The sequence below is a fragment of the Engraulis encrasicolus genome, chromosome 14 (assembly GCF_034702125.1).
Source record: "Engraulis encrasicolus isolate BLACKSEA-1 chromosome 14, IST_EnEncr_1.0, whole genome shotgun sequence".
NCBI classification, from domain to species: Eukaryota; Metazoa; Chordata; class Actinopteri; order Clupeiformes; family Engraulidae; genus Engraulis; species Engraulis encrasicolus.
The window spans coordinates 23061000-23075438 of record NC_085870.1 but is presented as its reverse complement, the minus strand read 5'-3'; the positions used below and the strand labels follow the sequence as shown (position 1 = coordinate 23075438).

The 14439-nt window shown below is 42.9% G+C and overlaps 1 protein-coding gene across 1 annotated transcript; it reads left to right on the top strand.

Moving 5' to 3' along the window:
- Positions 1–1389: 1389 nt before the first annotated feature.
- Positions 1390–13051, top strand: aldh4a1 (aldehyde dehydrogenase 4 family, member A1). The gene is made up of 15 exons (XM_063215224.1): positions 1390–1563; positions 3612–3705; positions 3949–4041; positions 4672–4719; positions 5114–5269; positions 6748–6897; positions 7691–7765; positions 8075–8262; positions 8504–8577; positions 8931–9127; positions 9580–9627; positions 9892–10044; positions 10666–10787; positions 11014–11132; positions 11386–13051. Exons 1-15 carry the CDS (start codon positions 1523–1525, stop codon positions 11496–11498), a joined length of 1671 nt encoding a protein of 556 aa, XP_063071294.1. The 5' UTR covers positions 1390–1522; the 3' UTR covers positions 11499–13051.
- The last annotated feature ends 1388 nt before the right edge of the window (positions 13052–14439 follow it).

The window sequence follows — 14439 nt, the reverse complement described above, 5'->3', positions numbered from 1 at the left end:
AAAATGAATCACGTTCAACTACACACACATGAATCACATGAGCTATGAACACCAATCACGGCAGATTCCTCACATCATGGAGGAGGTCTTCTGCCCAGCGCAGTAGCTTTCTGGTACTGCGTGGCAGCTTGACAAAACTTTTGTTCCCGCGATGGTTCAACCCCATGTGACACGACTGCCGCGCAGAGGTCACTCCCTTCAACTGCATCGTGAACGGCAAATTCTAACCATGATGCCTCACGCAGACACACTGAGCATGCTCGCTGCCTAGCAAATTTTCAACTTCGTCAAAATTACGCCATCACGAACGCCCTTATTGAACCATTAACCACTGATGGTTGAGCCCAACCAGCCACTTTCATTGGTTCATTGATTCATCAATACTGGTGCCTCACTGGTTCACTGTCTCATTAATTCATGGTTTATGGTTCATTGAGCCTAGCTAGGCCTAGCCTGTTTCACAGATTCAGCTTCACATCATTATTTTTTTTGGCTTGATTTCCAGTGGTGATTCATAAAAGAGTGGTGGTTCATTGATTTATGAATGATTTAGGGGTAGCTATTCATTCATCCATTCATTCATTTTTATTTAGACCATTAAATGAACCAGTTCCCAGAAAGAGGCTATCGAGAGGATCCATTGAGATTCCGCCTGTCGTCTACCAAGAACGTAGCGAACGCAACAATAGACCAAACATCTAGAATTCTAATTACTTGCTCAAAGCTCTCTAGTGAAATTAATCAAAATTTACGCCGCAGTCTGCATACCATCGCAGAAGCAGGCGCAGGTAGCTTCACCGGCCCATGTAGGCTATAGGCTCACTGACAGCCCGGGGTTCCATTCGGTGCGTTTAAACAGACAACCCAAGTTTTCTCTGAATTAATAAAATGCCCGGACAACTTTCTACGCCTAGTTATAGCAGAACACACCATAGGCCGAGTGGCTCGTTCTATGCCTATTCGTTCAAGGGCAGGGGTAAACATCGATAAACGATATTTCATTAACTTTTCTCTCTACATACAGTTTGTGAAACACATCAGCCTATGATCTTTAAATAGACTCTTTGAATAAGAGAAGGCTGGTAATTGGCTGTGTTCGGAAGACCTCTCCTGTATGGCCACTGCCGACTCGCCTCCCGTATGTTCCACTTTTCACCAAGATGGGGGTGGCTGAAGCGAGCGTTGTGCAATTATATTGTCAAAATACTGTTATCAAAACATTTATATTTTACATTTTGTTTTATATTTTGCACAAGTGTAAAATAAGTTGGAAATATCTCAAACTTATATTCCATTCACGTGAGCACGTTAAGCATGCCTGTCACGTTTCTGCCTAATTTCGAAATGGTAGGTTCTGATCCGTGTGATGTCCCTTCGCGGTAGTGCCTGTAGATTGTCTGACATCTGAGGACAGGGGCTTTGTATTTGGTCAGCGATTGACAGCTGGCTGATATACAACAAAGTTAAGTTTCTTTTGATTGACTTTTGATTCTCTCACAGAAGACCACCACCATCAGTCACCATGCTCCGACTAAGATCACCGCTCTGCCAGTCTTGGAGGGGGTATGTATGCTTTCTTACTGGCTAATCTCACACGGAGCTGCACATGACATTAGTGACATTTCTCTTACTAGAATGGCGCTTGTTTCTTGGCGAGATCGCAATGTCTATTAGACATTTGCAGTGCTAGTCTATGCATGGCAGTCTTGGGCTTTTAGAGGACATTTGAAATTCTGGCCCATCACACTTCACCTTTTGTAAGCACGTTGTTACGTAATATTTGTAAGATATCCTTCGGGACAGGACCTACGTGAAGAAGGTCTGGTGCCCCTCACGTTCACTGAATATAACTTGTGACAGCTGCTCCATGTCGGCCGGGGTAGACTAGAAGGGCCTCTCTCTCACTAGTCACTAGCATCGTGGGTTCAAGTTCACGGAAATTACTAGAAACAAAGTTTCCACCTAGCATTCTACACGTGCTCGCCGCCGTCTAGCCTGTTGTTACAGGTGGGTGTGTTGACACAAGTGAACTCCTGTAGGGTCAGCGCTGTGTGATTCTAGTGGGAATGAATAGTGTTCGCCCACTTTTAATCTTTCTTTTCTGAAAGTTGAGGGTCTTTTTCAGTGAATCCTTTAGACTTAGCCAGCCCATTTCCAAGTATTAAACCAAGCATTTACTGCAAAACTGGCTGAGAGCAAATGGTGTTCATGGGACACTGACCTGAACTCACTGTTGCTGCAGAAGTTAATGTGTAACAGAAGTGGACAGCAGATATCAGTAGCTGTAACTTTCACTGCTTTTTCAGACACTTGCACTTTTGCACGAGTTTGATGTAAAAGCACTATTGTCAGGTTATTAAAATTACTATGAGTCATGACATGACATCTTCAACGACACACCTAGTAGTCTGAACACAGACAGTTAATGCAATGCAGGTTGTGGTCCAGTTAAAGCAATTTTCCATATGTCTTTGTAAAGTGTCCTTGTGATGAAAACATTGGTTTTTAGGGCAGAACTGGTGTGGTCATGTCCAAACCTGTCATGAGATTTGCAGCTTTGTTAATTCAAGAGCCAACATGGATGTACCCATGTCTGGATTCCAAGCAGCAAGTGGCAGCAGGATTGAACTGGTTCGAGAGAGAGAGAGGGACAAATTCCCTGCACCTTTGACCCTGTAAAACGTCCCAATTGTGCGATAGCTGTCTCATGAATGACCTTGTGGCATGGGCATACTGTGTATGTTTGTTGAGTTTACGGCTTTGTTTTGTTATGTTTTGCTGTGTGTGTGTGTGCGTGTGCGTGTGCGTGTGCGTGTGTGTGTGTGTGTGTGTGTGTGTGTGTGTGTGTGTGTGTGTGTGTGTGTGTGTGTGTGTGTGTGTCTGTCTGTCTGTCTGTCTGTCTGTCTTTTACAACAATAAAGAAAAGATCACAAGACATCATTCTCAACAAGACATTCCACCCGGGCTGTGTGGCTAATTGTAACCAGCTCTCTGTAATTTGAGCTGGGTATTAGTTGAACACCAGGTCCACACACCTAGTACGTAGTATGAAATGCCTGCAATGTCTATGGGTGTTTGGCAAGGAGGCATGCTGTGTTCCAAAGTGGTAGGAAATAAGGGTGTAAATAATAATTGATAATATGTATCGATGCATTAATCCTACGGCCGATGATTGAGTCGAATCGTATCGTGGGGCATTCTTAAGTATTGAAAATAATCGAATCGCTGGCCCCTGCCCAATGCCCCAGCTCCATAAAGTAATAGAAGTGGAAAAGTAACTGGAAAAAATGGAATCGTTTAGTATCATAGCATGGGGCATTCTTAAGAATCTAAAATAATCGATTTGCTGCCTGAAGAAATTGATATTGAATCGTATGGTCTTGGAGGCCGTGATTTACACCCCTAGTTGGAAATAGGGTGTTTCTAACCTCTCCAACTAGATGAAATGGAAGGGCTGTTGATGCAAGGTGTTGAAGTCATGAACTGGAGCCAGATGAGGGCTGCAATGTGTAAAGATGTTTGGGAGTGATGTTGGACGCACCATCATCAGTGGTCTGATTATTGGCCAGTGTTTCAGGATTATGGTCTGACTTCCTGATTTCTTCACACAGATTTAAGACCTTCTCCTGTGCTGCTGTGGAGGTCAAGAATGAGCCCATCCTCGGGTTCGAGACTGGCTCCAAAGAGAGAGCTGAACTGGAGAAGGTTAAACATGCGCACGCACGCACGCACGCACACACACACACACACACACACACACACACACACACACACACACACACGCACGCATGCACACACACACACACTGTCCTACTTTGTAGTAAGGTAGACATGCCCATTATCACAGTAAAAATGACGTTTGACACGTAGCAGACTTTCATTGTGGTCAAGTCCTATTCTGTACATGTTTTGAAATACAGTATTTTTTTTATCCATTTCTGACTGTAGGCCCTAAATGACCTGAAGGGCAAGACTGAGGAGATCCCATGTGTGGTGGGAGATGAACAAGTGTGGACCAGTGACATCAGATACCAGCTGTCTGTGAGTACTGTACTAGCTAGCCATGCAGTGCCAAAACCAGTCAGGCTTCATCACATTACATTACATTACACTGCATTACATTACACTTGCGGTAGTTGATGCTTTTATCCATAGCGACTCACAGATATTACATTGTATTGCAATGGTTACAGTCCCTGGAGCAGTGTGGGGTTGGGTGTCTTGTTCAAGGGCACCTCAGCCAAGCAGGGAGGAAAGGATTGGTAAGGGTGGGGATTGAACCGGCAACCCTGTGATCTAGACTCCAACTCCCTAAGTATTAGACCACGGCTGCCCCACGGTATCACCATTAAGTCTGAGAAAAGTTCCGCTAACTCGCCAACAGCTACGTAGCCTACGGTAGCTCTTGCTTAACAACCTTCAGTGGTCCTCATATCTTATCTCGTGTTGGGGCACTTGCCTCGTTTAATCTCAACAGTAGCAAACAGTAGCTACAACAAATGTGCCGCTCCAGACATGAATGAACCGCTTGCCCGTCTCAGTAGATTGTATTCAATCTGACATTACTAGTAATTTAGGACACTAGCCATCATAATGTTGTGTGGAAAATATGTGTGTTTTATTTAAGAGTATGGGCTTTTAAGATTATATCCCATGTTGTCCCTTTTACAGCCCTTCAACCACTCACACAAACTGGCCAAGTTTTGCTACGCTGATAAGGTAAGGAAGGAGTTTGTCTGTCCCTCCGCTTGTAATCTATTAGTCATGGTCATGTTTATCGAATGATTCCCTTGCCAGACGTATGCACTGTTGTTATGGCTTCAAAAACTATCTCTAGAAAGTGAAAATAGTGAAAATTAACCCTAACTTGGTATGATGGTATGTTAGTTTTTACTGCACAATTTGTGTGTGTGTGTGTGTGTGTGTGTTGGGGGGTGGAGGGGGGTTGTGTGGCATATGTGATTATTGCCAATGTCTCTTATTATATGTTCAGTTTAACTGCACATTGGAGACTGGTCAAACGCAATTTCAAACTTCTGCGCTAACGCTGTTACATAGATTTTTGACAATGAAGCACACTTGACTTGACTTGACTTGTAAATCACCCACACAGGACACTCTAAACAAGGCCATCGTGGCGTCAGTAGCTGCTCGCAGAGACTGGGACTTGAAGCCAGTGGCGGACCGCGCTCAAATCCTCTTCAAGGCTGCTGATGTCATCAGTGGACCCAAGAGGGCAGAGGTTCTGGCCAAGACCATGATTGGGCAGGTAAGGCATCACTTCGTGTAGGCATCACTTCGGGCGACATGGCAAAAATGTCATATCATGATTTTTTTAAACATAAAATCTCCATTCTGATTTTTTTTTTATCACGATCTTCCATCAAATATATATATATATTTTTTTTTTAAAGGCATTTTACTTCCAATTTGTAATTAGCAACTAATTAAATGTAAACACATTGATGACTCTCATTAAGTGCGCAATTGAAATACAATAATGTAAACAATAGAAGTGAAGACAACAACACCAAGTAAGGAGGCATCACTCTGATACTGATAGTAAACATCTTCACTGCAAGACGATTTATACGATTTTTCCACTTTGGCAGATTCGAGGCGATCTTGTACTCGATTTCACGATTCACGATTTAATATAGTCATATCGCCCACCCCTAACTTGGGGTCATACATGTAGGTGTACACAGATCGGGGCGAGGTGGTGCTAGAGCACCCGTCCCCTTTGCTCTACTGGACAAAAAATGCCCTTTTTGAAAGTTCCCTTTTCTTTGTTTTTTTGTCACAATGTCCTGTGGTCTATGTTGATATGATCATCTACAAATGCTTAATGATCAAAAGCATGTCACAATAATGCCCAGATATACTATGATATATAGCCTCTAAAGCCTAGTCAGGCGGCTGGAATTTCCACGTGCATGTAGCCTGATTCATGATTGCTGTCAAACCCTTCTTTTGACAACTTCAACCTACCTGTTGTCCAGCATTGCAAAGAGCATGTTTCTTCTCATTTCTGCTTCTGTTGAGAGAGTGGTCCTGCCAAACCACCGTAGCCCCTAGAACGAGAGGTGCTATATGGGTTTTAAGTATTGGGAAACAACTGCACTTCTGGGAACTTAGTCTCACTTCTTAGTGAGGAGATGTGAGGAATCTCGCATGTGTAAAATTAGCCATTGGTTTCCTTTACCGTGAGGGTCCTCTTGAAGAATGGGCAATCTTAGCCATGCGTTATTACCTGTCCAAATTGAATACAAATTAATTGTTGTCTTTTACCTGCATGCGAATGAAATGTGGAATTACTGTAATTGTATCATCAGTTTCTTCAAAATCTGTTATTGTTTATAGGTAGAGTATGTTTTTTAGTAGTTTACTAGCATTATTTATTCTGCCCTTTCACAAAGGTTATATTTTTTACGAGTATTTCTCAAAATCATAAATTTCTATTCATTTTGAATGGGGAAAAAACATACAATCTAGCTGCAGAACTTACTGTACTTTGGTCAGATCAGCAACTATTAGTTTATTAGGTACATGTTACATTTTCATGAAAAGATCAACATTTGGGAATGGACAGCATAGTTGCAATGAGCAGCAGAGTTGCAATGCTTTCCCTGGCCACAATGTAACACACTTTACCTTTTAAGTCACTAATGCATATTGTTTTATTTAATCTGAAAATATCTGAAATCCAGATGTCTGAATAAGTGTATGCCCTGGTTTTTCTCCTAGGCTAAAACAGTGGTCCAAGCTGAGATCGACGCTGCAGCAGAGCTTATTGACTTCTTCCGCTTCAATGCCAAGCATGCCATCGATCTGCAATACACACAGCCTCTCAACACTGATGTCAGCACCAACACCATGCTGTACCGAGGCTTGGAGGTGAGACTGCCCCTACAGCCCTTGAACATAACTTGAACATGACAACTTGGACATGACATTTGATGGGGCAGAGGCCATTGTGACATCCCCCACTCATACAACAGAATATGTTCAGGTACATTTAAGATTTAAGACACACACATACAAGTTGGGTTGGGGCCATTTAGGTGCACCTAGATGTCGTGCTGGTGCACCTAAAAACAATTTTAGTCGCATCAGTGCAACCGGTGCAAAAAGTTATTCTAGAGCCCTGATGGACATAGAATACAGGACTCCACTGGTTCTGGTTCTTGCTCCCCTCCCACTCTCTGAGAAGAGCGACTTGTTCTGTTAAAAGTGCACTCCACTATTATTTAACCATTATAAATGGCAAATTGTTGAGCTTTTTGAAATATACCTACATTAACTTGTACTACTAACACATTTTTAATATTAATATTAAGTAGTAAATTCAACCTAGGAATATCTGTAGGCACCCTGTAATAGTCATAGTCAACAATTCTCATGGTTGTTATCATCTCAACAGTGCCCCCACCATACACATATAGAAGAGACTACTCTCTTACATGCAGCACTGACTCCACCAAATCTTCCCTCCCACCTTCACAACAACTGATTAATGCCCCTAGCAGCCCTCCACCCCACCCCTCCTTTTGTATCTTTTCACCGATAATACAAATCTATGACTTAAGTGTGTGTGTGATCAGATGAGCACATTCTCATTCGGCACTGGCTGAGCTAGATGACTAGATATCTCCCCTCATGTTTCTCTGTGTGTTTTCTCTACCTGCAGGGGTTTGTTGCTGCCGTCGCCCCCTTCAACTTCACCGCCATTGGTGGAAACTTGGCAGGAACTCCCGCCCTCATGGTGAGTGGTTTTGTATTTTTCTTACCACGGTCACCGGCCAGACTAGAGATTTCAACACTTCTAGTTAAGAATATTTGTGGTTTGTTGTTGCTATCTGTGAAGACAAAGATTGTTTGTTTTTTTGTTGTTGTTTGTTTTTGGTCATGTTATTTAGGTTGAGACGTAGTAGTTTCGAGGCATGCTATTCTATCATTTCTTTATTGGGATAAGTAGGCACATGCTGTCCAGAGGTTGACCATAGTAATGGCGTTTACAATATCTTACCACCTCTGATGAACACTTTTTGTTTGTGTTTTCTTTTGTTTCCAGGGTAACGTGGTGCTGTGGAAGCCCAGCGACACGGCCATATCTGCCAGCTACGCCGTGTACAAGATCATGAGAGAGTGTGGGCTACCCCCCAATATCGTGCAGTTTGTGCCTGCCGATGGGCCGGTGTTTGGAGACACAATCACGGCCTCCGAGCACCTTGCCGGCATCAACTTCACTGGAAGCGTTCCGTAAGTCCCTCTCTGATGCTCTTTTGAAGTCTGGACAATCCGCTTTTCCTTACTTAAAGGAGATGCACCACGGGAGAGCATGGTGTGTGTGTGAAATAATTGTGTGCAGTATGTGGAAAATAAAAGTAATGCTGTCTCCAGATAATAACAATAAAAATAATAGCAATAAATAATAATAATAATAATAATGAATGTATAATAATAATAATTATTATTATTATTTCCTGTCTCCACACTTAAGAACCTTCAAGCGCTTGTGGAAGCAGGTGGCCCAAAATCTGGACATCTACAAGAACTTCCCACGAGTGGCTGGAGGTGAGTAGAGAGGACTTTGCTTGAGGTGTTTGCCTTTTAAGATATTTTTAATCTGCTTTTTTGGGCCTTTATTTCTGGTAGAGACAGTGAAGAGCGACAGGAAGTGAGTAGGGAGAGAGATGGGGGAGGGTTGGTGATTGATCCAGGCCGAATTCAAATCTGGAATCTTCGCTTTTGTTGTGCCAGATCCAGATTACCGTATGTCTACAAAAAATGTAGCACTAAAATCCCTGTACCCATGTCCATGGGTGCACTCTTTTGTTTTTTTCATTCAAGCACATTGAATGATGACTGAGTGTGATAATGTCCTATACACATATTTTTGATTGATTGATTGATTGATTCCTCTGCAGAGTGTGGTGGTAAGAACTTTCATTTCGTCCACACGTCGGCTGATGTGGAGAGCGTGGTGTCTGGGACGATCCGCTCGGCGTTTGAGTACGGTGGGCAGAAGTGTTCGGCCTGCTCCCGCATGTACGTGCCCGACAGCCTCTGGCCACAGATCAAGAAGGAGCTCCTGGACATCCACAAGCAGATCAAAGTTGGAGACGTGAGTAGTATGCTGACTCCGGACTAGGGCTGTAACGATATTGTATTGAACCCAGAAATCGTGACTCGCAGAGTCATGATACTGTCTTTTGATGCAAGAAGGCAGTATCGCGATACACCCTATCAAAGTTCTGTTTTCTTGCAGTTTTTCACTGACTTTGCTAAATAGTCAATATAAATGACGGTCATCCTATTTTTCAATAGATGTTGGCATAGAGTTGACATAGTGGTTTGACATCCTTTTGTGTGTGTGTGTGTGTGTGTGTGTGTGTGTGTGTGTGTGTGTGTGTGTGTGTGTGTGTGTGTGTGTGTGTGTGTGTGTGTGTGTGTGTGTGTGTGTGTGTGTGTGTGTGTGTGTGTGTGTGTGTGTGTTTATCTAATGTAGTGTGATTTCTCACATATGTGACTAAAAATACATCCATTGATTATTTCCTCTTGATGTTTCTTTTGCAGCCGGTTCAGGACTTTGGGACTTTCTTCTCTGCAGTCATTGATGATAAGGTATGTGTGATTTTGCCGTTTTAAAGTATGTGTGACTTTAGTGTGACCTCACAATCTTTTTTATGGCTTCCTTTCATTTGTAGAGTTATGTACAGTACATGCTGTATGTATAATGTCACAATGATGTCTATGGTCAATAGAAACTTTTCTTCCTCCTTGCTCTGCGGAATGCTCCTCTCACCCAAAATGCAGCATTGTTCAAAAAAATTAACAAAAGATATTCTGGTTGAAGCAGATTTTTTTCCCTTTTTATGCTCCCTTCAGTCCTTTGCTCGTATCAAGAAGTATCTGGATCACGCCAAGAGTTCTCCCAACCTCTCCATAGTTGCTGGAGGTAACTGTGACGACAGCAAGGGGTACTTTGTAGAACCAACCATCGTTGAGACCAAGGACCCACGAGATGCCATTATGAGTGAGGTAAAGGAGCTTATATCTTAACCCATCTAAGCACTTTTTGGCAAAATGTGTCCCCAGCCTATAAAAACCTAAATATCTCTCAGCCTCCACATAAAAGCACATATAAACATGAAATAAGTTGCATTTACAAGCTAGGACCCTCATCTTGCATTAGAATATGTTCATTCAGCTCTAACATACCCACAATTTTAATTTAAAAAAGAACCCTCAAATCTCAAGAGCATGAATGCAGAATCTATGTCCGTCCAGGCGACTAGGTCAATGCAGTATATATACAGCATCAGGCTTAATGGGTTAAGGTAGAAAGAACCTGTATTTGATATGAAGAAGATCTGGTAGTTCTTTGTATCTATGGAATCCTCACAAATCTGTGGCTCATAGACATCACTGTGATAATATCCTTAAGAGGCCACATGGATGGGATCAGGAGTGGATCGTTCATGTTTGTCTAAGTTGATCCTTTCTGAAAACCATTTTTCAACGCATCAATGCCCAGTCTGCTCAGTTATATCCAAGCCCCCTCTCTTCCCCTTTCACTCTAATAATCCTCTTTGTCCAATGTAAGGCACAGGAGGCCGCAAACCCTGAACTGTTGTTTTTGGACACTGTGTGTTTCCACAGGAGATCTTTGGGCCGGTTCTCTCCGTATATGTTTATCCTGATAAGGACTACAAAGAGGTGTTGCACCTGATTGACACCACGTCACCGTACGCTCTCACAGGAGCTGTTTTCGCTAAAGACAAGTAAGCAACACTTTTTGTACCATCTAACCACCAAGGATAGCTGGGAAGAGCTATCCTGACAAAGATGTATTTCAGACACATACTGTATACCGGTACAAGATATTTATTGTCATGTACTCATGAATGTCATGCATAAGCAATGAAAATGTATTATTGATGCCAGATGGATTTTCTATGTTCCAGACAATGACCATCAATGTGTCTTTTTTTCTGTCCCCTATATCAGGAGCGTTGTAGATTATGCAGCAAAGGCACTGAGAAACGCAGCAGGAAATTACTATGTCAATGACAAGTCCACTGGCTCGATTGTGGCACAGCAGCCATTTGGGGGCGCCAGAGCATCAGGTGGGTTACAACGTCACCTGGGTGGACATTGTTGGTTATTCTGCTATTTCTTTGAAATTCATGTTAACTCAAAGTGGCCCATTTGTAATCAGTAAGACTTCATGGCCAGAATTTAAAGATGTTAAATATGCATTAATTGATGTGTGTGAATTTTTTAAAAAAAGTGCTTAAAAATGTACATTCTGTGATTTGTATGTGACTAATGGCACTTAAGCAAACATTTATTTTCCTCTATTTTCCTCTATCTGCCAAGGTACCAATGACAAACCTGGGGGACCACACTACGTCTTAAGATGGACCTCACCCCAGGTCGTCAAGGAGACACACGCCCCACTCACAGGATGGAAGTACCCCTACATGGGCTGAAGTGAGCCTACTCCAGCCTTCATCCCCTCCCCCCTCTCCCATGAACCTTTACCCGCAACTTCCCTCGCTCGTGCTATCCCTCTCTCCCCTCCCTTCCAATCAAGACTAAAGTAAAAAAAATCCTCAAGTCTAATCCTCATTTGACATGAACTTAATCTTTGTCCCTCATGTTCAATCAGAAAGTCTGGAAGCACCTGTTACGGCTGTGTTATAAAACTAGAGGACTTAAACAGCGCAAGCGGTCGCTTCTTGAAGGCCTGCGACACTGAACCAGTCGAGAGAAGAGCTCTGCTGTGCAAAACCAGAGGGGCATCAGGACCCCATTGCGCTTCTAATAGCGTGTTGCCTTGGAGACGCACCACGGCAGTCCTCCACATATGGGGTGGGGCCAAACGTGTAGTGACAACCTGATTGGTGCTCCTGGAAGTACACTGAGTGAATGGCTCGGTTCCCCTTAAAAGGTCCATTGGTTTCGAGATGCACTGAAATTGATGCTGCTGCTGCTGTGCTTCTGTATCTGGTGCTGGGGCCTATACTAAGTAGCTGGTTCAGTAGTAAATCATCTAATAGAAGAGCCTGGAGTCCTTGTTCTCTTACCAAATGATGCACGCAGGTACATACAGTATCTATTAGCAGGTTTACCACTTCCAGTGGGTTAACTAAGCCTGGTTTACTACTGAACCAGCTTCTTAGTAGTGTACCCCCCTGGTGGGTGGGGATGGCATATGGATATGAGAGTCTAGCTTAAAGGTGCAGTTTGTGGCCAAACAGTGGAAATAAGTAATACAAATAATAGAAAGAAATCATAAATAATAGAAAGATATAATAAAAATATGCCTTTGGAACGATAATCATTATGCAACTTCTCTTTAAACTGTAGTTTAAAAGTAACTTAAAAAATATATGTAAACTTGTATGTTACAATCGTAGGTTAACACCAGTTGTTAGCTAAAAGAAAGAAAAAAACTTACTGCACCTTTTATGTGTCTAACACGGTATGAAGTAAAAGGGAGGACATTTTATGATCCTGAAATACTGTAGGTAGTAATATCAGTATGTTGTATTTCATATAAGAGAATCAAGCAGCCACATGCATATCAGTAAGGGTGTACAACATGGATTCAGAAAAGACTGTCCCAAAGGAGCAGCCGTCCTGCAATATAACATTTGCTCTTGAAGCAGTTTGTATGACTATGAAATCTAGGATATTTTTGTCACAATACATGACTTACCTGTAAGTATAATTTCATAATTACTGTATTATATGAATTACTTTCCAAACTCCCCAGCTGATGTACGTTCTTGTTAAATCATGTTATATACTTTAATTTGCTAACATGAAAAAAAGTATTTCCACATGATGCACTATCTGTAATTTGGAGAGGTGACATTAATTAATGTTTGTTTTTTTTCTTCTCCAAGTAACTTGGGAAAATAGTGCCTATGCTGTTGTTGTCTCTTTATGAACATGGATCATGTTGTCATTGTCAATTATTGGATGGAAGATGCCTGAATGTATGTTAATAAAAACGGGAGTTACAAATTGTTACAAATCTTGTGATCGCCTTGCTCTATACAGTATATTATTATACCCACAGTAAACCTTACATTTAAGCAGGATATGTGAAATGGATAATGCAGTGTGAGAGCCTATGTGGATTTGGATGTTAATTTTTGGAGACATTTATATCTTCATTCTATAGGGTCTAAGGAATTAAAAAAAAACACGTCTCCATTTTTTCTTTTGAGTTTTAGTGCCTTTAACCCCTGGTGATTTGCCTGAAAAACGGCTGATAGACCAATCCAAATTGAAAACTGGGCAAACTGGACAAACTGGGCCTCAGCACTTCCCTCTGCAAATGGCTGCTGGACATCCTATGCCAGAGACCACAAGCAGTGTGTGTCGGCAGCACCTCAGACACCATCGCACTGAGTACAGGAGCTCCACAAGGTGTGTGCTAAGCGCTCTGTTCTTCACCCTGCTAACACAGGACTGCAGAACAACCCACACAGTACCAACCACCTGGTGAAGTTGCAAACGATACAACCCTGGTGCGTCTCATCTCCCACCGAGAAAAGACTTACTACAGGACAGAGGTGGACAACTTGGCCAGATGGTGCAGCGACAACAACCTCCTACTGAACGTCAGCAAGACAAAGGAGATCATGGTCAACTTCCAGAGAGGCCACAGACAACACCTGCTACTAACCATCGATGGTGCTGCTATGGAGAGAGTGAGCAGCACAAAATTAATTGGAGTGCACATTAGTGAAGACCTCTCCTGGACCACCAATGCAACATCACTGGCCAAGAAAGCCCAGCAACGCCTGTACTTCCTGCACAAATCGAGGTACGCCAGTGCCCCATCAGCCATCAGGACCACCTTCTACAGGGGGACCATTGAGCTGCATCACTGTGGGGTGGAAGCTGCACTGACTACAAGAGGAAAGCCCTGTGGCGTATAGGGAACTCAGCTGGGAAGATCATCAATGCTAGCCAATGCTACACAATCGTTTCGATCTGAAAGACAGTCTGGCGAGGATGACTCATAACGTCCAAGATCATGGGCCCTGTGTCATAATGGCCAAGCATTCCGACCTTAACAGTTTCTCTGCCCAATCAGAGAGCAGGGCAGTGTGTCATAATAGCCAAGTATTCCGGCCCCTACGGAATTTACAATAGGCAACTCCTCAGACCTAATCTCACTTTTAGGTCTGGTGTTAACCAGGCAACATCAATGCACCCCTCCCTTCCCTGCAAGACATCTAGGCCTACACCACTCTCCTCGCAATGCGACCCACCCAGCACAGAACCTGATCAGCCTCCTGCCCTCTGGGAAGAGTTACAGAAGGCTACAGTCCAGAATCACCAGACTCACAAAGTTTTACACCACCAGGCCATCAGGATGCTGAACTCCCTCCCCTCCCCCCCTCTGCCAAC

Bases quoted from the DNA above. Each gene is read 5' to 3' on its own strand.
- aldh4a1 (XM_063215224.1), top strand. From the start codon at position 1,523: ATGCTCCGACTAAGATCACCGCTCTGCCAGTCTTGGAGGGG. The intron at 8,263-8,503 runs GTAAGTCCCTCT...TCCACACTTAAG, and splicing joins AACTTCACTGGAAGCGTTCC to AACCTTCAAGCGCTTGTGGA. The intron at 10,045-10,665 runs GTAAAGGAGCTT...GTGTTTCCACAG, and splicing joins GAGATGCCATTATGAGTGAG to GAGATCTTTGGGCCGGTTCT.